Source organism: Mauremys mutica, chromosome 7, assembly GCF_020497125.1.
Source record: "Mauremys mutica isolate MM-2020 ecotype Southern chromosome 7, ASM2049712v1, whole genome shotgun sequence".
NCBI classification, from domain to species: Eukaryota; Metazoa; Chordata; order Testudines; family Geoemydidae; genus Mauremys; species Mauremys mutica.
Window position 1 is genome coordinate 100,968,387 of NC_059078.1, and position 26,444 is coordinate 100,994,830.

Consider the following 26,444-nt stretch of genomic DNA (forward strand, 5'->3'; position numbering starts at 1 on the left):
TTTACCCTGAGAACACTGAATACAGAAAATATGCTGTGCACTTCAAACTTTGGTCCATATCCTGCAGATATTTCACACACATATCACTGAAGTCAGTCGATGGCAATTTTATGTCCTGAAGGACTGCAAAACCATCCCCACAAATATGTAGCATAATTAAAGCATTGTACAATCTATGGGCCTTTTGGGAAGAAGTATCTACTGAAGTTCTTGTTAATGAATTAAATCATGAGTTATCTTTATAAGTTATTAGAAATCCCAAATGAAAATCCATCCAACTCTGTGTGGCAGTTTCTACTTTCTCAGTTAATGTGTATTCTGTTCAGCCAGTTGTCAAGACAATGACAATACATCATCTGTTTCCCCAAAATGCTATGTAGATTTATATTTTGCCTTTCAGTGTCATGTGCAATGGTTACAATCTTTGAGCACGTGCTATACACTAAAAATGCCATGCAACATTCCCCATACAAACTGTTAACACTGCCTTAAAAAAAAAAAAGCCCAACATTGCCATTCTAAGAAATACTGACAGCGTGTAGTCATTCCTACATACAGTTTTCCAATTGCAGAAGGGAATGAGCAACTTCTCTTTTCAGCTTAAGGGCCCTATCCAGCTATTCAGAAAAACTCCAAATGAAGTAAATGGAGAGTGCTGGACAGAGCCAGTGAATAGCAGCTTCCCTAAATGCCTGTAACATAGATGCTACAAAAACATTTCAAGATTCTGTTCTGAATTCTCGCAAAGAAGTTTACTTTTGATTATAATTTTTTGCACATTGTCTTAAAAAAAAGTCAGTCATGGAGGAAAGAAAAAAAATGTAGATGCTACTGATTTCAAATACGTTTTCTGCTGTGCCTGTAACAGATTTTTTTCAATTGAAGTTATACAGCAGATTAAAATGTAATTCCTCTTATCAACTGTGATGTTCTGTGAAAGAGAAAGTTGAATAACTAAGCTCCTTAAAAATATATATATCCTAAAGATCCATAGTTCATAAATGGCAGCCACATTTTTCAAAAGAAGTATCTTCTATAGCAGTGGTTCTCAAACTTTTTGGGCTAAGGACTCATCTGTAAATGTTGTGATCCAATAAATAGTCTGGGGGTGGAGGCCCTGAGGTGGTTTCAGTTGGGTCCCACACCCAGGGGAGCTGGGTCCAGCCTGGCAGTGACCCCATAGTCACAGCTCCTGCAGCTCCTGTGCTGTGGGGCTGGCTGGGCTTGGCTTTCGGCTCTGGGCATTGCAACCTGCAGCTTGTGACCTGGCTCAGGGGGTAGCAGTGCCACTCACTCAAATTTGGCCTACCCAGACTCCCTTCATCATTATGACTCGGCCAAACCTATGTGGCGCTGGGATCCCAGAGGCTGCAGTGCCTGGAGCAGGGAGGCAAGCCTAGCCAGCCCTTTGGAACCAGTGCTCTTTGAAACATTCTGGCCACACAACTTTGGATCCCAACCCACAGGCTGAGAAACCCTGTTCCATAGTTCATAAATGGTACACAGTTGTCAGAGGAAGTGTCAAAGTTAGATTTTTTTCTTCCTTTGATATCTTAAATTACACCCTTAGTGTTAGAGTTTCTGTTTTATATTATTCTTTATATAGAACACATTTATATAGATTTCCACACATGAACAATACTAAATCTTAGTGTGTGTGTATATATATTATACACACACACACACACACACACACGTATCAATAAACGGTTCAGATATTAAGATTGTTATGTAAATATTTATTAAGACAGTTAATTAAAACATTTCAGACAAACTTGATTTTCCAATTAACTATGAGCTTAATTTATTGAAAAACAAAAGCAGCAAGAAGAACAAGCTGAAAACAGACACTAAAAATTATGAAATTGTGTTTAGCATGGTTATTTATAAGTTACAGAATGTCACTTCTATTGCAAAATATTATATATAAACAGACTGAAGGAAATCTTAATATGGTCAAAAGGTCACACTTCCTAGTACAGGAAATAGACTATGCCAAATTACAGCAGTCACTTAAAAAAAATTAAAGGGGTTGGAGAGGACTTGCAAAACAGTAACCACCAAGAAGTTTCACAAGTAAAGATCAAAGACACATAACATTCAAATCATAAAGCTGCCCATGACTTCCATCTCCACAGTAAAGCTACTATGCATTGACTTAGAGCTACACTGGATTTTAGTAGCACCCTTTTCCCTATTCTCACCATGCACAAATGCTGCCAGTAAAGTTTGTATTATAAGCCTCGGGGGGGGGGAATCCTAACCACGGTCCAGTAAATAAACATGTAACAATCTGATTATTTTGAAACCCAAGTTCTCATACTGATATTGTTATCCATCTTTAGATTTCTGCTTTCTTGAAGTAAGGATTAAAGTTGATGAAGAAAGCAAAGCAGCAAGGTAACATCAACAATAAACACCATTAAAATTATTGTCTCGAGCGCAAATTCGAGCCAGAGGTTTTGGCAGAATTTAAAGCAGGGGAATTATTCAGAGATGAAATATGGCTGGTGAAGATGTTTGTCAAGAATCAATCCCGATGACACTTGGAAGCAATCCAGTGTTGAACATTTCTAAATGCACTGAATATCTAAATCAAGCAAGTTGTTGCTAGTCTGATCATAATTCTGTATTTAAAATATATATATCACATGTACATTCATAAGTATTAAATTGTCAACTTCAATCAATCATGGAAGAATATGTATGTTAAGATGTATGTGTATAAATAAGAAACAATGATTATCACAAATATAATGAAAGGCCATTTTTAGTAGGGTTTACTGTGACTAAATGCCTGAAAGTAGTTATTTTACAGTAAATGTGTTTTAAGGCTGAAGATCCTCTAGTCAGGCCAAAGAATCCTACCCCAACCCAGCAATCTGCATCTAGCCCATAACTTCTGCTTGAGCTATAAGTAGAGCTTCTGATCTTAGGTTTTAACCAATAAACAGTGCGATAAAGACACCCTAGATACAAAAAAACCACATGTAAATGTGTGTGATTTCTAAAGCACACTATGTTGCAGATTAACTGGGCCATGTAGACCCTGCTGGTGCACACAAAAGGTTCCCTAATGCACTTCAAAGTAGTGCTGTTCTGAAACACTACTATGTTAAATTCACTAGGGAACATTATGCATATTACTCATTACAGTATAGAAAAAGAAAGTCCTGAAAACCCTGATTTTTGAACAGCTATATAAAACTACAAAACTGCTAAAAATAACACCCCACAAAAAGAACAGGAGTACTTGTGGCACCTTAGAGACTAACACATTTATTTGAGCATAAGCTTTCGTGGGCTACAGCCCACTTCATTGGATGCATAGAATGGAACATACAGTAAGGAGATATACACACACACACACACACAGAACATGAAAAGGTGGGAGTTGCCCTACGAACTCTAAGAGGCTAATTAATTAAGATGAGCAATTATCAGCAGGAGAACAAAAAAAAACGTTTGTAGTAATAATCAAGATGGCCCATTTCAGACAGTTTGACAAGAAGGTGAGGGGATACTTAACATGGGGAAATAGATTAAATGTGTGTAATGGCTCAGCCATTCCCAGTCTCTATTCAAGCCCAAATTGGTGGTATCTAGTTTGCATATTAATTCAAGTTCCACAGTTTCTCATTGGAGTCTGTTTTTGAAGCTTTTCTACTGCAAGATTGCCACCTTTAAGTCTGTTACTGAGTGACCAGAGAGGCTGACTATATATATCCTTACTATATGTTCCATTCTATGCATCCGATGAAGTGGGCTGCAGCCCACGAAAGCTTATGCTCAAATGTATTTGTTAGTCTCTACCCCTGTTCTTTTTGCGGATACAGACTAACACAGCTGCTACTCTGAAACCCCACAAAATGAAATTAATAAACCCTTATAAAAAGTAGCCCTAGCTATAGGATATCTTTTAGAAAGATATCCAGTCTTGATTTAAAGACTTCAAGCAATGAAGCATCCACCACAACCTTTGAAAAAGTTATACCAATGGTTAATTATGCTTACTGTTAAAATTTTCCATCTTATTTCTAGCTTCACTAGTTCTCAATATTCCATTTTCTCCTAGGTTTCAGAAACCTCATCGCCATGCAGGTACTCTTAGATTATGATAAAGTCACCTCTTAGTTTATCCCAGAGAAAGTTAAGCAGCATGAACTTAAGTTTCTTACTATAAAGGCCTATTTTCCAGACCTTGAATCTTTCTTGTAGCTCTTTTTTTAACCCTTTCCAAATTAATCAACATGCTTTCTGAAGTGAGGACACCAGGACTGGGCACAGTATGCCAGTCAAGATCTCACTAGAGCTATACGCAGAGATAATGCCACCTCCCTATTCCCACTTGATATTTCTTGTTCATATATCCTAGAATGTTTGCTCTCTTAGCTACATCATCACACTGGGAGTTCTTGTTCAACTGATTGTCTAGCATTACAGCTAAATCCTCTTCAATAGCACTGCATTCCAGGAAACAGTCAGCCGACCTGTAAGCGTGACCGATATTCTTTGTTCATGGATAAGGACCCTGCATTTGGCGGTGTTAAAATGCTTGGCTGTTGTTTGTTCAAATAAGCCCACCTTCCCTCATGACCTGATCTGTTATTATTTACCACTCCACCAATTTGTGTGCCTTCTGCAGATTTTTATATTTCCTTCCAGCTCATTGATAATGATACTGAATAGCACTGGGTCAAGAACAAAGCCATACGGACCCCACTAGAAACACACTCAGTGAATGATGACTCCCCATTCACAATTATTTTGAGACTTATCAGTTAGCCAGTTTTTAGCCCACTTAATCTTAGTGATTTTGTGCAGAGCTTTTAAAAAAATATATCAGAATATCATGCAGAGCTCAAATATCTAAGTGAAGTCCAAATATACTATGCCAAACACACTTTCCCTTTATCAACCAAACTTGTGATCTTAACAAATAAACTTGTTTGACAAGCCTCATCTTCCATAAACCTGCACAACATTTTGATTAAAAAAAAAACCAAACAAAAAAAAACCACACCCCACACCCAGGAAGGTAAAAAATTGGATTCAAGGGCATTAAAACCTGGCTTTGCTGACAGGTCTCAAAATGGGGAATATTACCATTGAGCGGGTGTGTTTCTAGTAGCATATCGCAGGAATTGGTTCTTGGTCCTACTCTGTTTAACATTTCTATCAATGACCTGGAAGAAAAAATAAAATCAACACTGAAAGTTTACAGATAACGAAGACATAGCAAGTGGTAAATAATGAAGACGACAGTATTACTGATCATTATTTAGACTGGTTAGTAAACTGGGTGCAAACAAACAATATGCATTTTAATACAGCCAAATGTAAAGTTATACCTCTAGGAACAAGGAACATAGACCATGCTGTTACAGAATGGGGGACTCCTGAGAAGCAGTGACTCTGACAACAACTTGGGGATTATGATGCATAATCAGCTGAAAATGAGGTCCCAGTGCAAAAGGGCTAGTGTGATCCTTGGATGTATAAATCAGGGAATCTCAGACAGGAATAGGGAGATAATATTACTTTTGTATTTAACATTGGTATGACCGCTGCTGGAATACTGTGTCAACTTCCAGTGCCAGCAATTCAAAGATGTTGATAAATTGGAGAGGGTTTAGAGTTGAGCCACAAGAACGATTAAGGGATTGAAAAAACAGGCCTTATATGCCCAAGAAACAAACTATTTAGCTTAACAAAGAGAAAGTTAAGGGGTGACTTGATCACAGTATAGAAGTACTTACATGAGAAACAAAAATTTGATTATAGCCTCTTCAGTTTGGCAGACTATGGTATAACAAATCCAAGCTGAAGCTAAACAAATTCAGACTGGAAATAAAGTGGTTTTTTGTTTGTTTTTTTAAAAACAGTGATGGTAATTATCCACAGGAAAAAACGTAACAAGGGTTGTGATAGATTCTCCATCCCCAGCAATTTTAAAATCAAGATTGAATGTTTTTCCTAAAAAACACACGCTGTAGTTCAAAACAGGAATTAATTCAGGGAAATCTTATGGCCTGCATTATACAGGAGCTAGACTAAATTATGACAGTGGTCCCTTCAGATCTTATAAACTAGGAATTTAAGATTGGCATAAATTACACTACCATCCTTTAATTATTTACCAACTGTATTCCATCAGCCTTTGCATTATTTTGCCTGGGATTAAAACCAGGCCAAGTAGTCCATAGTTACCTGGATCATTCTCCTTATCTTTTTAAAATATTGACACTGATAATCAGAAATGAGACTTGAAGCAGAATTCCTGCTGCAGCTCACCCTTCACCCAAGAAAGGTATTGGACAAGCTCAACAGGCAATGTTGTTTTCTTTCTCTTACTTCTCTTTGGAGATACATGGCAAACTAACAATAAAAGATTGATTAGAGATCATACCCAAGTTTTTAACTAGTTTATAACCACCAAGTCAGAGGTGTCTATTTTTACCAAATACACTCATTCAAATCTTGGTTTTGAATATCTCAATGTGCTATAGTCATATTTCTGTTAAATAAAGAGTTACGCAAAGTGACTAAATCTCATCTACATTTTTCCTATACTCCACGTAAGCAGACCATTCAACTCATTTTTGCCAAACTCATAGAATAAAACAGTTCTCCCTCTATGCATTATGTTATATCCATATATCACTGACTATAATGAATGTGTTGTTCTATCCCGAAAACTGACAGTGTAGAAATGGCACAGTTTTGTTTAAACCCGCTTCCTGTGTGCTTTCGGAGTTAGATATTCTCATTTATGTTATAAGAAGTTTTTAATGCTTTTCTCTCAGTTTAGCTGAGATTTATTCTAGTCTTTCTTTTTATATCATTAAACAGAATAGTTTAGATTTCGGGAGAAACCAGAGTAATCAGCTAACCTTGTTTTGTAGTTTAACAACAACAATTAATTGGATAATAACAAGAAGAATATAAAGTAACAAAAAGTTATGCTAGCCCAGTGAGTTAATCTCTTGTTTATAAGCTATCTTCTTAGTGTACGTGCAACGTGCCTCCAATGGCACATGACCAGGATTCCTCACCGAATTTGATCCGCTGGTTTGCTCATTAGCTTTCCCAGTCCAGGCCACGTAAGGACAGGAAATGCGACATGAATACTGATCCTGGGCTCAATCTGCAACCCAGCTCTCGTTGCAAAAAACTTCCACTGATAAGCCCATTTAACTCTGCCAGCCCAGAACACTCCAGACTGCAGAAGGTACCATAACAAGACACGGACGTCACAGTTCGTAAAGCTCCATATACCACATTCAGCAAGTTCCAAGTAGGATCAGTAACTATGCAAACCCATTGAAGGCGTGACATCTGTGGCAATTCATAACCCACGTTGGCCAACAGAACCTTTATTTTTAGTCACTTTTCACAGAAAGACTCCACTTTAATCACTTCTAAATATAGGACTTTATATGTTTTTTTCCCTGTAAAACACTCGCTCTACATAATCTGAAATAGTGCTTTGGAAAGTTATAATTTAACACACCAAAAGAGGTAATTTATTCAAAATTTAATCCTGGCCTTTGATTCATTTTCATTACCAAAAATCTTTGAAACCAAGTATTAGATGCCATAATGATATCAACTAGTAACATTAGGCTAGGATTTTCAAAGGAGCCTAAGAGATTTAGGCACTTAAATACTGGTAAATTTCAGTGGGATTTGGGAAACTAATTTTCTTAGGCTCCTTTAAATATTTCCATCTTATTTTTAATATATTATAAAGAAGCATTCTACACAAGTTACTGCTGCTACTGTAATGCTTGAGTAAATCAAAGAAATGCTTAAAAATCAAGATGTCTTACTGAGCAATTTACATTTAAACCGTATAAAATGTTGCTGTGAACACTATTTTATGACACTATTATCTAATGAACCAATAATTACATGGGGGCACAAATTAATCAATCAGGAATTGTTTCTGGAAGAATAGCCAATTAGAAACAAGTTTATAATGATAATCTGATGAGCATGAAGTATTCAAAAACAATGACTTCACTTACCCTGAAGTATTCAAGGAGATAAACAGCTGATGTGTATCTGTACCAAATATGAATCTCTCCTTTATTTACTGCTTATTGTTATTTTTGTTCATAAAAAGCTATTTTTTTTTACATTTGTTTTAATGAACAATCTTGCACAGAATGGAGACAAAATAAATGCTCACTTCTGCATTTTCCTGCATATTTGATATTACCAAAGGGTTTACCTATGCATCATGTTTATTGTGAAATTAATTGGGATTTTTAAAAACATATTAAAATGACAGAAAAAAATTAGTGTACTTGCTGGTCTGGAAAATGTTCTCACTTCTTTGCTTTCATAACGCAAAGAGCTTAGTTCTAGATGTTCAAGTTTTTCCTTGACATTGACCTTGAAGATTAGTGATACAAGAGAGATCTTTAATAAGATCTAATTTTAATAAGCAATTAGTATTAATTCAATACATTGTCTGGGTTAGCTCATACACATTTTATAATTTTATGAAATATTGGTAAGGCGAGGCATCTGAGATTGAATCTTCTGACATTTCTGTCCCAAGCCTTGAAGTCCTGTACTGGGTACTCTGGAGTACCTAGGAGGTGCTCTCACTCCAAATTCTAAGTGGGCAGCAGTGGGACTAGCATGAGTGCCCATGCTGCTGAAGAGAAGATGATGGGAGTGAAGTAAGGTCACAGAATCATCCTTTGAAGATTGTCACCTGCCAGTGTCCTTAAGAGCCCAAATCTTCCAGCCACTGAAGGGAAAAGGCTCTGGAGCAGAGGTGGGCAAACTATGGCCTGCGGGCCATATCCAGCCCGCAGAACCGTCCTGCCCGGCCCTTGAGCTCCCGGCCAGGGAGGCTAGCCCCCAGCCCATCCCCTGCCCCGCAGCCTCAGCTCACCATGCCCAGCCTATCTCCAGTGAGGACGCCACGGCCAGCTGCTTGCTGGGGCACAAGGAGCTCCTGACTGAGGGCAGGTACTGTGGCATGCTATGGACCTGGACAGCCCGCCTGGCACTGCTGTGAGCGGGGCACAGCCTGCCAGCCAGGCCCGTTGTTTGCTGAGGACAGGGGCACCTGCAGGGGCACCTCTCCCTGCCCTGGATCCGCAACTTCCCTGCGTGGGCCAGGTCTTCCCCAACTTCTCGGTGCCGGCTGGAGGCCATGTGACGTTCCCCTGCACTGCAGCTCCTCTCCTCGGGCTGTGGTTCCCCCTGCTCCCTGATGGCCCCCAGAGACCCTCTGCCCCTTATCCAACCCCTCGGCCCCAGCCTGGCACCCTTAACACGCCTCTCAGAGCAGTGTATCTGACTACCCCGATCCCTCCTGCCTCTTTGCTCCCATCTCTGCCTTCTCCAGTTCCTCTATTCTCCACTGCCAACTGCTGGTTCATAAACTCCTTCTGCCCAGTAGAAGACCAAAGCAGTCCTACTGTCATCACTGCAGTCCCTCCTGTCTTCTCAGTTCATCACCTAAACAATGGCCAGGAAATGGGAGGAGAATTCTAAGTGTGGTTTTACTGAGCAGTAGCATCATGGTGACTCCGTTGTCTCCCCTCCAATTGTCAGCTGGAAGGAATAGACACTGCAATCTTCCTTGCTCACCCCCCACCCAGGGCTGGGTGTTGATAGCATGCAAGGGTGGGGGTGGGGATAGGGTGGCCAGGTGCCTGGTTTTCGAGGAAAGTTCAGTCAAAAAGGGAGATGAAAGTATCCGGTCAGATCTACTGACTGGACATGCAAAGTCCTGTTACTGCGGGCAGGGGTGGCAGGGAGGTGCGGGGTCATCACCTGTGTCAGCCCCTACTATGATCATCAGATAGCAAGTGTGAAAAATTGGGACAGGAGGTGGGGGGGGGTAATAGGTACCTATATAAGAAAAAGCCCCCAAAATCAGGACATCTGGTCACCCTAGTCCCTACTCAGCCGGGGCCAACTCTTACTTGCATTGGGTGGCTGCAACTCCCAGCCAAGGATCTGCAAGCAAGTCCCTCCCAACCCGGGCAGAGGAGAGAGAGAGAGAGAGAGAGAGAGAGGAATAGCCAGAAAACTAAACTTGTCTATATGTAAAACAAATTTAAGTTTAAGAGACCATTTTCCTCCTTTCTGTGGGATTGCTGGTATCATTCCCAGCCTTTTTACAAGCTTACCATGTCATTTCACCTTAAATCACATTAATGAATTGTTCTCAGATATGGGGGCTGCGGCTGACAAATCCATACCACTATTGCAAAAGCCACCATTTCCCATTTATACTGCAGTTGGTGTATAGGAAAGAAAGCACAGTTGATATATCCACTAGTGTTACATTCATTGATCAGAAATGTGTGAGCATTTTAACGAGCTAGATTCTCAACTTCTGGTCTATGACTAGCATCCTAAAGGGAGGATGAAAAAAGGAGTAGGAACTGGGAATGCATGAGGGTAAAGGTGGTTATGTCGGGGTATGTCTATACTACCCGCCAATCCAGGTTCGATGTATCAGAGATCGATTTATCGCGTCTTGTCTGGACACAATAAATCGATCTGCTAATCGACGCCCGTACTCCACCTCGGCAGGAAGAGTAAGCGGAGTCAACGGGGGAGTCGCGGAAGTCGACTTGCCGCCACGAGGACAGCCAGGTAAGTCGAACTAAGATACTTCGACCTCAGCTACGTAACAGAATGTGTATACTTGTCCTCAGAAGCTCAATACTGCATTCCCCAGGTAACTTTTATGTACTATTGCAAGGAAACTCAGTTTGTGTCCTAGTATGTCTGAGTGTTAAAAGCTGAAACTGGTTTTTGTTGTGCTGTTGATAAGTCACCATAATGGAGAGAAAGTTTCACATGCTCCTTAGGGTGCATTCTTCCCATCATTTTTCCTATATTTATCCAAAATGATATAAATAGAGCTTGGTGAATAGTGGCCCTTTTTGGTTCATTGGCAATTTTGAAAAGGAAACTTTTTTTTGGGAGGGGGGGGTTTAAAGGTAATTTCAAAACAAGTATTTCAAACAGAAAAATCAAAATGTTTCATTTCAGTTTTTTCAGATTTTGTGTCACTCCCAAAGTGAACAATTTGGCAAATCAGATAGAAATGCATAAAATGTTTTGGTGTCGCTGATTCTACAGTCACCAAAAAATGTTTTGTCCAAAAAAAATAAAAATAAAAAAAAAATTCACAGCTCTAGCTGCAAGGCCTGCCACAGTGTTCAGGTTTGAGGTTTGGGGTTTGAGAATCTAACCCCCATTTCTTGTATTGGAAGGTATAAGGTCACTTGCTGGTTTGATCTAGGGTAAATGGTGGATTCTCTGTAACTTGAAGCCTTTAAACCATGATTTGAGGACTTCAGTAACTCAGCCAGAGGTTATGGGTCTATTACAGGAGTGGGTGGGTGAAGTTTTGCAGCTTGCAAATGTGTAGGTCAGACTAGATCAGTATTTCCCAAACTTGGGATGCCGCTTGTGCAGGGAAAACTCCTGGCGGGCCGGGCCGGTTTCTTTACCTGCCGCCTCTGCAGGTTCGGCCAAACACGGCTCCCGGCCAATGGAAGCTGCTGGAAGTGGCGGCCAGTATGTCCCTCGGCCCGCGCCGCTTCCAGCAGCTCCTATTGGCCTGGAGCAGTGAACTGCGGCCAGTGGGAGCCATGATTGAACCTGTGGACGCAGAAGGTAAACAAACCGGCCCAGCCCACCAGGGGCTTTCCCTATGCAAGTGGTGTCCCAAGTTTGGGAAAACACTGGACTAGATTATTGTGATGGTCCTTTCTAGCCTGGAAGTCTATGAGCTTTTCCAGTGAGTTTGTAGCATATTTGTTCTGCCCTCATACAAAATGCTAGAGTTACTGTTAATTTTCAATTAATTTCTATTGTCAGGGAGCTAATAATGTATAGCAATTTGACAAACTGTTTAGCTCCTCCGATGAAGGTGTATTCTGTTTCCAGTTTTTCAGGTCCAGTTTTAGGATATCATCAGGTTTAGGTTTATTTTCCCGTTCTATTATTTAGGTTGGTGCTTACTTTAATTCCAATATTTATAAGCCCTTTATCTTTCCACTTACAATTCCAGTCTATGAAACAATCATTGATGCACCTATTTTGAATTGGAATTGGTTCATCTTTACATAAAAGAAGCTATTTATAAGAGTGTCACCTCTGCTACCTTGATTCTGTGGTTCCTTCCTTTTGCAGCAAACTCCTCACTAGCCAGGGAAAACCATGAAGGTCCATATCCTAGTAGCTCTAAAGGCCCTAGGCCATCAAAGTTTTGCAAAGCTACAATGCTGCATTAATAATGAAGAAAATCTCAGCAAGCTTGATTCTCAGTCATGCTGAGGCCCCTCTACATTGCCAGAAGGGCCTTAGTGTAATGGGGAATTCAAGACAGTATATTCAGAACTCTGGAAGGTAAAATACAGCCAACCCCAACGCCTCAGGATTTACCAAGGGACAACTTTTAAAAAAGAAAAAAAGGTTTAAAAGGACATTCTTATTTATGTGCTACCTGACAGCAAGAGCTAAATGTTATCAGACCCAGAGGTAAATCTCAGAGTTTTTCCACAGGTTTTTATAAGAAGACTGCCACAGTATAATAATACAGCAACAAATCCCACAAGTCTTCACCTGCCTGTGTTTTGTTACTGACAGAACAGTTTACACAGTGGACATAATCTTATCTGAAAAAGAATAAGCCCAATTTAATACAGACAAGTAACTATCATCAGTGTTATTAGACTATAATAAAAACATCAGAAGTGGAGCAATGGCATGAAGTACATTCACTATTTGGAGATAAATCTCTCAGCTCCGTCTCAGGCATAAGAACACAGTAGGAAGTACTAAAAAGGACAACAGTAGCATGTTACCTTAAAAACAAAAAACTTTAAGTGAATATTCTCTATATTAAGAAAAGACAGGGTATGTGAGGGGGTGGGATTCAGAAGAGCAGGAAAGTGTTTGAGAAATCTACAACTCCACATTAACTCGCAAAAACTTGAAAGTAAATTTACAGAACACATGCTGTCTTGACTAACCTTTATTTCGTTGGTCAAGTATGACTAGGGAGGCAGATAGAAATACATAAAATAGTCTGATGGCTCATGCTGTAGAATTACTCATCGGGGACAATGAAAATGAAGGAGAGCTAAGAAATGAAGTAGCAGTTGTACACAAAATTAGAGACAGGAGGCACAAGTACAGATGCTTGAAAACATTCAGAATTAAACTAGCGGTGAAAGTCAAGTCAGTACACTAAATCTCAGGTGTGAGGCTTACTCATTTCTCTCACGTACAAATACTTCTTAGGGGTTGTTAAAGCAGAATAGCTGTCTCAGTGGAGAAAATCTGCCCTTTTAGCTTCCGGATTTATGCTACAAAACATCTGTGTATAACAGAAGCAGGGCAAAACACAGTCTGAGAAAAGAAGGATGGATTATTTGGAACAGGGACGGTTTGAGCAGCTGTGACAAGGCCCCCGCAGAAGAAAACAGTGTTATGTCTACAGAAATTTTGCTCAGGAAGCTGCTGGGCGCTTCGGTGGAGGCAGCTGCAGAGAAGTGTTCTTTTTGGAAAGGGGGGAAACATAGGGGGCAGAGTAACTGGAGAAACCACTACATGCGTCACAGGATAGGAAGGGGACAGAGAAGGAGCAGAACAACCCTAAGTTGCATTTTTTTCACAAGATGGGAGGCAGGACGCATAGTGGCCTCAGAGCTGCTGCTCCTTTAAGAAGGAGAGGGAGCAACGAGCAGAGTGTCCTGGCAGAAGGGAAAGCAGCAGAGCCCTACAAAAAGATACTTGAAGCAGAAATGATGATCTGATTGGGAAGGGCACAATTAATAAGAGCATAATTGACTCAGAGGAGGGAAGATGTGACAATGGAAAAATCAAATATACATAACTTTGGGGGTAGTATTTTTCACTTGGGATAGTTAGTAGGTATAAATTTTGGAGGCCCAGATTCTCATTCTCTCTCCAGGTCACATGAACATTGAGTGTACAAGCTGTGCCTCATGATGACCAGCGAAGACAGTGAGCCCCTGACTATCCCCATCTACACCATATATATTGATCACTCTTTAAAAACGTGTGGAAGATACCAAGATTTCCAGCAATGCTGTACATGTGTCAATGTTACTTCTGAGCGTCACTTTCATCACCTGCTTTTTAGGGTAAAGTCCCTTTCAGTGGCTGGAAAAACATACTATGATCCCCGAGAGGCATGAACTCCTAGAGTCTCCTTTAAGGAAAACTTCCACATGCATAAGTTACCTGTGAGAGCTGGAATAAGACATATAACCAGCTGGTGGGCAGGACTTCAGCTAGTGACCAAGGGTGGGATCCACAAAGGTACTTAGGTACATAACTCCCATTTTTAGGCACCACTGCAATTCACAAAACTCCCACTTGGCTGCCACCTAACACTGTAGGAGCCTAAAGTTTTTTCCTCTGGGCACACACACTGCAACTTCATTCTAGGTGCCTGGATACCTATCCGCTGCCTGAGCACATGCACTGCTGCCTCATGCTAGGTGTCCAGACATCTCCTGCCTAAGTCACAGAGTGTTTCCCAAACCAGAAAGATAGGAATTCAGATGGCCAAGTTATGTATGTGGGCCCAGTCCAGTATGTGATCTCTGAGTATGCCTACCATAATCAGGCCCCTCGTGCAAGCTCACACAACTGTGTGCTCAGGGGGGAAAGGAAAAACCTCCCATGTAATCTTTAGCCTAGTGGATAGGGTACTCAGCCAGGAAGTGAGAAATCTCCAGTTCAAGTCCCCACTCCTACAGAGAAGGAGAAAGGATTTGAACAGGGATCTGCTAACTCTCATGGGAATGCCCTAACCTCTGGGCTATAGAGTTATTCTTGCACTCTCTCTCTCTGGCCCAATTATTATTGTTTAATTAAAGTGGAACAGCTTCAATAGGAGAGATTGAAGGTGCCCACATCAGAATATTCTATAGCCGAGTGATTAGCATTCTCACCCAAGAGGTAGGGGACTCCTGCTCAAATCCCTTCTAACCTCAGGTGGAATACTTGACTTGTGAGTATGCCACATCTTGGGTGAGTACCCTATCCACTAAGCTGTAGATTAGACAGGAGAGCCTCCCGCCTCCCTCCCCTCCCCGCAGCTGTTTTGATTAGAATTCTACATGCAACTAAGGCAGCTGAACACCTATGTTCCCTTATTTCATGGATCACTAGCAGAGTTAGACACCTAAGTTTGGGCTCCATGGAGGAGCCCATGTTTGAGAGAGGGGCAGTGCTTAACACTCACCTCTCTGGTTGGGGTCTCCCATTAGCTATTCTAGGCAGCTTCCCACCTGTGCAGCATATATTGACCTAACTTAGCAAAACATGCAGTGGCATTTACCAAATCTCTTCTTGTTTGACAATCAACTAAGGTCAATAATGGATCAACTGGCAAATTATCCCATATGGCAGAAACCCACATGAGGGAGGAAATTCACAACATACCACTTTACCTAGGCCTATATTCCCTGTTAAAGGTATATACATACTGTTTTTTCCTAAGCAGTCTTAAGTCTTTTGTCCCTCTAGAAAGAGCCTACCCCAAAATTAGAAAGTCAGCGATATGCAAGTTGCCTAGTCTCTGATATATATTCCATGTTGTAGGTGAAATGATCAAATAGATAAGTGATCCAAATAAAAATACAGTCCTGGGCCTCTAAAGAGTCACCTGTTTAGAAGAAGAGGGATAGAATGTTTAGGCTGTGGAACTGCAATGATCAATTATTACCCTTAGATTAGTAAGAATGAAAAAGACAAAGAAAGAGACTATTATATATTTAAGAATTTATTATGAAAAAACAAATCTAAGTTATACTGTATTACGAAGTAATAATAGCTCCCCTATTGCTTCTTTGGCATGTAAAACTGGTATTAGCAATTTGAACACCAAAATGTCAGGATTTAGTTATTCTATTAGGTACTGTCAAATTAAATAGAGAATTTAGGGCTACTTTTCCCCTCCCCAGAAATAACCTCACCCAGGATGTCTGTCTAATGGAGAAAATAAAACATTTAAATTCATGGTATTTTGTACTCATTCTGGGTATGTCTAGACCAAGAAAAACAGTCAGTCAATTTTAGGCTGACCTACAATGCCCTACACAATCTCATCCTGCCTGACATCTCTACGCTCTTTTCCTCCTGTTTCCCAGTCACCTCTCCCTATCACTCACTTCATCTTTCTCACATCTTCATCAGTTTGCCCTTATGCTTGGAATTTCTTTCACCATGGCTGATTGTCCCTCCAACAATTTTTTGGGAGGCTGCATGGTCCAGCACATGGATAGGAAGCCAGAAGACCTGGCTGTCTATTCCTGTCTCTGAAAATGATCTGTTGTATGACCAGGGGCAAGTCACTTAGCTCTCTTCACCTTAGTTTTCCCACCTGTTTAATGAGCATAACAGCTTGTCTGTCTTTATACGGTGCCTTATGAATGATCTAGAGATTACAAGTGTTATGCAAGGGCTAAGTATTAAAACATTTTTGAAACTCATTCTCAGGAACCCTCTTTTTCCATTATTTCCTCACCAATAATCTTCTTTTGTTCATCCCTGCCTTCCGAAAATATCGTCTAGCATTTGCTTGCCTTGGGTAACTTAGATTGTAGGCTTTTGTGGACATGAAATGTGTTTTATACTGTAAAAGTACAGTGCAGTAAAATTTGCTATATTATTTATTAATAACAACCATTATGAACCACAGCAGCATAGAACAGGCAGAGACAAGACTGGGCATGAAACAAATGTAGTTTTTTTTTTAAAAAGTATATAAAGCAAGTGCTGATGTGACATAACATTGAAGTAATTTGGGGACAGGGAAAATGGGGTAAATTCAACCTTTAGAGAATTGTGCTTTGATGATGAAAAAACTATGTATTATCATTATAGCAACCAAGCATCTCTGAAATTAAATATCTGAGGCTCACAACTGCCACTGATCTATGAAAATGTGGGTGTTCAGTTCAGCACATCCACTGCATTTGTGAGAGTTATTTACTATTGTCCAAGTTCTACCTTTACTGAAATCTGTGTAACCCCTTTTAAGACAACAGAGTTGCATAGGGATAACTGAGGGAGAATTTGTCCATTAAAAGGGAGCTGGTGTGAGAAGAGTGCTAGGTTTTCTTTCAAAGGAAAAAGTAAGTTAATCAGATACCACTATCAGAAACAGGTAGATTTTAGTAATATTTTGTAACTATATCACCTTCCAGTCTAGGGTACCACGGCATTTAATTAATAAAAGGAGTCACAAGCCAAAAGGAAGACGGTATTATCCTCATTTTACAGAGCAAACAAACAAAAACACCAGAGGCACAGACAAGGTAAATGACTTACCTTATTACAAATCAGAGAGACAGCAACTCTGTGGTAGAGCTGAGAACAGAGCCTAGATCTCTTAATGACCTAGAGCTTCTTTAGCCTCTAGACCACAGTGCTTTGCAATGAATGAGTTGCCTGTGTATATCTGAGGTCAACAGGACCAACTATCATGTTATGCAGCCAACTATAACTGGAATGACTCCAGAGCCACTTCAGAGCTTGCAAAGACCTTTCTGATTGTGTCTCTACACATTTTTCAGTTGCATCGGAGATCCAAATGCAAAACCAAGCAGTCAACTGTGTCATAAGGATTTTCATTAATCCACGGGCATTATGTAGGTCCGCAAGTCAGTGAGGGCTGATCCAGCAATCCATATTTATCCAAAATTCCCTACTGACTTCTAAAAGCAATAACATGTGCATCCAAGGAGTGTGAGGTTCTGAATGGATCACTGTAATTCACTTACCAATAAATCTTTACATCTAGAATACCCATTTTCATAATGACTGGAGATCAGTATTTCTGGGCATATGTTTAATTTAAACAAATAAAATTTAATACATGTAATCTCAACGCTTTTAGAGCACCTTTTTATGAGACAATGAAACAAGTGGTTATTACCCAAAAAGTTGCAATACATATTGTTTAATAATATTGTGAAAGTTTGGACCATCAGCTCAAGAGCAAACTCCTACATCAACCAGAATTTAGAGTACTCATGAGGGAGAGAGAATCTCATCTGTTGCACACTCTCATGAGCTGCAGGCACACTCAAAAAATAGCATGGACAGGATCTGAAAGAGCAGTTCCTCAGCCAGATGGAAGATCACCACAAAGCAAAGTCTTTGTGATTGGAAGGAAGTATGGAAGAATACTGGAGTGCTCAGAAGGATACTAGGGAGTACTATGCTCATTAAGGAAAAGAGTACTATGGAGTAGACAGCCAAAACAAGTTATATGGGAGGCAAATGCTTCCAAGACTTAGATGGACAGGGTCATAGGATGATCTTGTTTGACAGTAGAAAAAAATATAGAAACTCACTCATATTCAAAGCTGAAGGGAAATCAAAAGACAGATCTGCCTAAACTTTAACTTAAAGTTTAGACACAACAGTAACAATAAAAAAAAAAAAACAGATCATTGGTCCTTTTCATTTAGTGTCTTGTCTCAGAAAGTGGACAATACCTTAACCAATTGCAGACTGATCTGCACAGATTTGAAGTAGGATCAGACTTTTGCTGACCCCTGCGGACACTCAAACATGAGATTGGATTACCCACATTATTAGTTTACAAAACTACAACTGTCTTGAATAATATTTTGTCCCTTTTATAATCCAGCCAGATATTTATCTTTATTACCTTCCATGGCAATGAATAAAGTCTCTCTCTCTTTAAAAACAAACACTCATCCACCAACATGGTTATACCAACTCTACTGTACAGAAGTGAAATGTGGGCACTGAGGAAGGCTGAAGAACACCAGACTGTGGTGTTCAATTCTCATCTTATTTTTCAATATCAATCTTCTCTTCCATAAGTACATTTTAAAGGCCGATACAGCAAAAAATAATAAGAATAAAGTATGCAAGCCAAATACACAATTTAAGAAAATATAAACCACCAAGAAAAGTGAACACATGATATAAAAATCCCATTAAGATCCACTTTAAACCCAAATTAATGAAATATGCCAAAAGCAAAATGAAAGAAACGCTACATTATGTTACTTCTACTCATTGGGTCTACACATCAGTAGATATTTGTATCAGTGTGGAAATAGCAGATGCCGTCACAAAGCGGCGTTAAATTACAACGGTATACTGCTGTAGAAAGAGGAAAAGTAATCCCTCTGCTACAGAAGGCACATAAGTCTCTGTTGCAAGTCACTGAGGAGTATCACTGTAGATCAGAACAAACTCATTTCAACAGAAGATACACACTTTCAGAAGCGATAGTAAAATTAGGCAGCGGTTTTATCCATTTACAGTTCCTGTTTCAAAGGCAGTGAGATAAATATTGAATACAGATAAACAGCACATCCAGAAAATTTTAACAAATTTCTTTTTTTTTAAATTAGGATGGTATAGCTGACAGATCAGCTCATTTTCTTAATTTTACTTCTAGTAAAATTCCCTTAATTTGTTGGGACCATCTGACATTTTATAGCGCAGATATTACTGAATGTAAAGTTTTTGAAAACTATATGAGCCCAGTTAGTGACAATCTCTCCCACCACTCAAACTGAAGATAATTGGTTAATACACCATCCAAAGCCCACTGAAGTCAACGGGAGTCTTTCTATTAACATTAGATCAAACCCTAAATTAGCAAGATATTTAGTAAAATTTATGTCAAATCCTGCGAAATCTGCCCATCACAACCAACTCCAATAGTTAATCAATTTAAAAGATTTTAAAACAAACTCTCTTCCCTCACAAAACACATATATTGTGTTAAATTAGTTGATAAACTGCATCATATAGCATATATGTACATATGTACCTAAAGGATACAATATGCACTATAACTTCATCTTATTGATTTAAGAGAGATTTATTACTTCTCAATGGTGATAATTTTTCATAACTGCCCACTAGGGTTATCAGAATATTGTAACAATTTGTCTTAGATCTGCCCTTCCAATAAAATAGAACCAAAAAGAAAAAGCAACTATTATTGAATGAAGTATTAAAATCATAGCAAATTATTATAAAATTTCATACACTTGTTTTATTAAATGTTATTGCATCTGCAACACACATGATCTTTATTCACATCTATATTTCCTAACTGTTAAAGCAATCCAAGACTTTGTATTCCATATGTTACAGCTTTCTCTGTAGGCCAATAAAACTGAGAGGAAATAGGCAGCGTGTTTTTACTAGATCTTTTTACACCTCAAGTTTTAAGTCTTGTTTTACCTTCAAGCATTAGCTTCTAATTATAGATTTAAGTCTTGGAAAAAATGTAATCTCTTTAAACTACATGCAATTTAAAAGAGAGGCATTTAGCAGGCATAAGACATTGCAGTCACTTAAATAGAGCAATTTTGAGCATAAGAAATGGAAAACTTCTAAAACACACATTCAGTTTTGAAGTCAGCAGAAGTTGGCCCAATAACAGGTATTACCTCACCCACCATGTCTCTCTCAGTTAGCTATAAATAACAAGTTACCTATTAAGATTAAGTGACTTTCATATGTCACTTTCAAAAGTGTAGCATAGTGTATTTCTGATACTTGAACAAGTGTGTTTGGGTGTCCTCTGAACTATATGGTATTATCTACCTTTAGACTAGTGCCTTAAATCTTTGATATTAGTGGGCAGATCCTCAGCTGGTGCAAATTGTCACTTTGGAGTTATGACAACTTGCATCAGCTGAGGATCTGCCTGTATATATATTTCCCCCCCAACACACACACTACCATCTTTCAATAGTACACTCCTATTTGAAACACTTTCACTGTTAATCCTATATTAATTCACTTTCTGGTACAGTTTAAAAGTATAAATGGCTATAAAAGAAGTGTCTCCAAAAAGTCTGGAGAATTTTTTGCAAATAAATATTTAAAAATAAAGCACAAAGAAACACCTTGTAGACATGCACAATTAGTGAGTTTCTAGAAATTTCTTAAGCAATGGAGAAAAGTAGTTAAGTCTGCACAAAATCTTTTTGGAAAGTTAGAATGCTTTATGTTCTTAAAGAAAATTATAAGCCATGGAAGTAACATTGCATTTATATGGTAGTTACAAATGTATGTTGATTTAATAAAGTTATTCTGCCTCAGTTCAATTCTTTGAAAAGTGTAGTTATCACATCTATATATTAAGCACAAGCTTCCCAGATGAAAGATCAGCATAATCAGTTTTAGCAAAACCTGAACTGGATCACACTCAGCACATCTGCACATTTACAAACACAAATTCCCCAGATGTCATAAATTACTATCTTTACCACTTGTCTCCTAAAAACATTGACTTAAAGAAAGTGCTGTGAACAGTGGAGATGTTCACAGCATGAGTTGTCAAATGAACTAAATTCAATTGCATAGGATCAGTTGGATATATGCATCATCTAAAAGGGAAAAATGTCAACAATGTTAATGCTTGGGTCCCTTATAGGAACATTACTGTAACCTCTCAGTGACAGAGGTACAAAATAGCATTAGTTATGTTTACTTACAATGAATATCATATATTCAAGTTTGTGTGTGTACAGCAAGCAACACCATATTTGTTGTCCGTTTCCAAGACACATGCAAGTAAACAATGCACAAATTAAGAATCATTTCACCACTACTGGATTACTTAAATAACCAAAAAGGTATGCAGACAAACATATAGACATCTCAGCTTCCAAATTTTAATTAGAGAAGAAAATATCAATTTCAGGTAATTTGTTAAATAACGCTTAAAATGCAGCTCAGCAGTACAGATGGCATGTTTTATCATCCTTAGGGTTGGAAATTATCCTGTTTCAAGTTTAAAGATGCATCAGCTGGTCTAATCAGTTTTGCTACCACTAACATTTTCAAAATCACCCTACATGGTAGTATGCAATTTACATTGTAGTAAATTCTGCTTCCCAAAACCCAAACAAAATACCAACAAGAGTTTCTAAACTAGAAGTGAAAACAAACTCAAATATTGTTTAAAAGTAGGGCCAGAGTCACAACTGCCCCTCCAGGTTGATTAGAGAAACAAGGTGGGGGAGTAATATCTTGCATAGGAGCAACTTTTATAGTTGAGAAAAACAAGTTTTCCAGCTACACCGCTCTTCTTCAGGTTTCCTCACTCACCTGGTCTCTCTAATATCCTGGGCCGACAGGGTTACAACTACACTGCGTACACCCACTTTAATCTCAGTTTCTACTCCTTTTTTGACTGTGATTAAGATGTTTGATATATATTTCATATTCCTTATGTTTTGTTATGCACAATGAACCATTTCCTCTTTTGGCACGGAGAAGCAGCTTTCTTTCAAACTTTTACACACAGGAGGAGGTTTGAGACCGATACTGCACAAACTATTAGTTTTTTCCTAGGTGGGCTTCCTTGGTCCATTACTGTCATTTCTCTCCCAGAACAGAAACAACCCGCTCTTTAGAGTCCAAGCTCCTCCGTCCCCCTAGAAGCTGTGACAGCTGCCTGGAAACACCAGTGACTAGATTACTGCCCATAGTTTGCATCGGGATGTGTGTGCGCTTTGGAAGAGGAGATGCATCCCCGCCTGGAGTCAGTGAGCAGCTCAGCGAGGTATTAGTCATTAAGCTCCCACACCTCAACTTCCAAGCGCCCAAAGTGTCCTCCAATGTGGGCTCTCTCCCAGGCACGCCCCGCTGCCTGCCTCTGGGCTTGCATCTCTGATCCTACCTCCAGCCCTATCCGACCCCCTCCCGCCGGCACGGAGAGCAGCAAAGCCAGACCCTTGACAGCTGGGTTTCCTTTCACACGCTCGCCTGGCCGGCTCCATTTACACCCCCCCACACACACCCCGGCTGTTTATCCGAGGCAGGTTCCACACGTGCACCCGCAGCCCAGCCGGGCTGTACTTACAGAGACACCGTGCGGCTCGGCAGCAGAGAAGGCTGCAAAGTTTCGACCAACTCCCCCCCGCTGCAGACAACTTTGATGCGGACGGTTTGGCGGCCGGGCCCCTTGGAGCGCTCCGCGGTGCAGAGGCAGCTGTCAACGATGAGGTCCGGGCAGTTCCTGCTGGCCCAGGAGAGCGCGGCCAGCGCGGCCGCCAGGCAGAGGCAGCGGCAGAGCCCGTGCATGCTGGAGGAGCGGACGCCGCGGCTCTGCGCCGCTCATGGCAAGCTCCGCGCACAGCCCGCTGCGAGGGCGGCTCGGTGCCCGCCCCGCCTCCTGCACTGACCCGCTGCCGGGTCCCGCGGCAGGGAGGGGGTCCCCCGCCTCCTCGCGGCAGCCACACCGGGCGGACCCGCGGCCGGTCACTCCCAGCAGGAGCCGGGGCGCCGCCCTCCGCTCACCGGAATAAAACTCCCCCGGGGAGGGGAGAGCGCCTCCCCCCCGCTCCCGCCGCGGCCTGTCAGCGCCACCCGCCCACAGCCAGGCTCCGCCAGCAGCCCCGGGCTGAGCGGGCGAGCCGGGCTGCAGCTCGCTCGGACCGCGCCCGGCGGGGCTCGCTGCCTTCTGCCCCCACCCACCCCCAGGGGGTAGGGCCAGCGCTGAGCCTGGGCTGGTGCTGCACAGGGCGAGCCCCTCCGGGACAGGGACAGCGTGAGGCTGAGGGGCACCGTGGGAACCCAATTTGCAGTCAGCCTCTTCCTCCCCCTCACAGATGTGGGTTTGGAGACCGGAACTGAGTGGGGAGATGCCATTGGGAGACCATGAGTTTGCGGTTAAGGAATTGGACTAGGACTTTGGAGATCTGGCTTCATTTCCCAGCCCTGCCACTAATTTCCCTTGCGACTTTAGGCAATTGGCTTCATCTCTCCATGCCTAGTTTTCTATCTGTGAAATGGAGAGAATAGTTAATTTTAAATTAAGTTCAGCTTCGCTTCATCAATGTTACCAGCTACTGCAAGCGCTGCCACAGAAAAGTTTACCGGTGTTGCTGCATTAGGGCAGCATAGCAAAAATACACAGAAGCTCAAACAAGAGACTCTGCAAGATATAATGTTTACTTTCAACATACATGTACTCCAGAAAGCCATGCGGAGCTGAACAAACTGGGCTGGGGTTTATTCAAATGGTGTTCCAAATCTATTTCTGTTAGTTTGGCCAGCCTCACATGCTCTTTCATTCCCTTTTTGTGAACACTCATGTACATTTGTTTGCTCACAGACGGCCAAGGTTAGGTCGCTAGCAAAGATTAATTTAAATCAAGAAACAAAGATCCCAATCCTGCCCTGATCTCTGTATGGGCAGACCTGCCCACAGTCCCATTGACTTCAATGGGGCTCCATGCAGAGGTGTCTTGGGTGTGGTTCACTGGCTCATTCCCCATACACATGTGTAATGTATATTTAACCTAGGCTGAAAATTGTTCACAATATGAGCAGTCATGATCTATTTGCAGACAATTCAGGAACAGAAAAGAAGGGTAACTTCTCAGCATAAATTACAACCAACAATTCATCTAGTTCTAGCTAAGAGTGAATGAAAAGACAGTTTGTAAAGAAACCCCAATCCTGCAATGAACTGTATTCTGACAGACTTTGGTGCTCACAAAGAGCCTTATTTAAATCAATGGGGGTCTATGGCCTGGAACTCCTTGCAGGAGCTGGGTTACACATTGTAACTTTATAGCATTTGGTACAGTAATATTCCCTAAAGGCAAGGGCTGTTTTTTGTGTGTGTACAGCTACTAGTACAATGTAGCCTTAATTCCTAATCTGGGGTTCTTGGTATTAATATATTAAAAAATAATCCATAATAGAAAAGTTACTGCTATTGTGAAATATCATGATCAAGGTAACTTTATCCCTAGAGAAATATCTTTCATAGAGTTTTTGCTTTAAAGGAGTCATTAATGTTGCACTTCTTTTTAAAAGCAAAGTGTTGTAAATCTTACTTAGAGAATAAAATGGGATGTGTGTGTTACATGAGGCATCTCAGCATTCTAATAGTTGTGCCCCTTTTTTTTCTTTTTTAAGATAAAGAAAGCCTTAAAAGTATTTAAATTCATACATTTTAGAAATTCAAGTCCATCATCCACCTTTATTTTTTTTTTTACATCTCTTGGGACAACTAGAGAAGTAAAACTGTGTGTATAAACCTGATTGAAAGGGAAGTGATTTTGTTAGTGTGTTAAAACTCTGCTTTGCTTGTTTTTAATCACTAATCTAACTCACGGGCCCTACAAAATATTGGGTGGAAAGATCTTCAGTTAAGGGACAAGAACGTTCACAGAGTACATCCCAGCTGTCTGCAAAGTCCTGCAGTAAGAACAGACTTGACATTCCTAATATTTAAGGTAGAAAATAACAGGTAAGTTCCTCTCGAACCCCCAAACAAACCAACCAACCTTTCAGGCCATTCTTATTGATCATAAAGCAGCAAAAACAAGACACAAATCCACATTGTCTGTTGCCATTAAACATTTATATAAAGTCTGATGCTTATGATGTTTTACAAGCACAGATAAAATGTTTCCTGCCCCAGAGAGCTTACAGTCTAGATAAACAGAACACAAGGTTACTGCACATGTACTCAAAGAAAGCATACCTAGGTTTATCTTCCTGGCTATAGTTTTCACACTTAATTTGATCAGCTGCCAGGATTTTGCATGTGTCATCTGTAGGAAATGCTTGAGGGTGTTGTTAAAATGAAGGTGGTGCCTCCTGTACAGCAGCATGAACTTCTAGCACAATTTGAGAAACATTCAGAGGGTTAGAACAATGTGGGCCCAGCCCAATTCAGATTAATTTCCTGGAGCACAGAAGCAAGCTCTGTTAGCTTTGCCTGAATACTTGAGCTCTGGAGACTTACGTGAGACATGGGAGCCTAAAACCATCTGGTTTAATATAATTTCTTTGCAGTCTAAATATGTGCCTTAGGTATTGGACAAAATAATTATCTGCATAATAGGGTAGACTTTCATGTGGCAAACAGGCCAGGCCAGTATGGGTGTAGACAATAGACAAACAAATAAATGTGAATGTTTTCTATTTATTCTTTTTGCTGACCAGATTTTTTTGTTTTGTTTTTACGTGCACTGAAGTAATCCTGAAACATGCAAGTCTTATTCTGTGGCAGAAAGTATGAGTTAAAAAGGGACATTTATAAATATCAAGTAAAATCATGGATAATCCTAAATACTGAAATGCTGCTAACATGAATGAGGGCAGAAACAATTTAAAAAATGAATCAGAAGGTAGCAAAATAGGCATTTCTCTGACTTGCAAGGTTACATTATACTTGGATTAGTTCACCAATCACAGACACATGTACCTGTTTAACATGTGTAACTTGGGACACTGCACAACAGTTAAATAACAAGAAGTGAAGAATGTTTCATACAATAGATATGAAATGTAGAGAGGCAGAATGTAATGATCTGAATTAGAATTTTGACAGGATTTCCAAGGAGTATATTACTACTGGAAAAGAGCCATGGAAACTTTAA

At 40.3% G+C, this 26,444-nt stretch overlaps 1 protein-coding gene across 1 annotated transcript in view; it reads right to left on the reverse strand.

Moving 5' to 3' along the window:
* Positions 1–23,412, reverse strand: part of ADGRA1 (adhesion G protein-coupled receptor A1) — a 472,051-nt gene extending 448,639 nt beyond the window's left edge. The window contains exon 1 of the mRNA XM_045025299.1: positions 22,907–23,412. Within this exon, the coding sequence (XP_044881234.1) occupies positions 22,907–23,127 (221 nt within the window). The 5' untranslated portion in view covers positions 23,128–23,412. The remainder of the gene's footprint in view (positions 1–22,906) is intronic.
* Between the last annotated feature and the right edge of the window lie 3,032 nt (positions 23,413–26,444).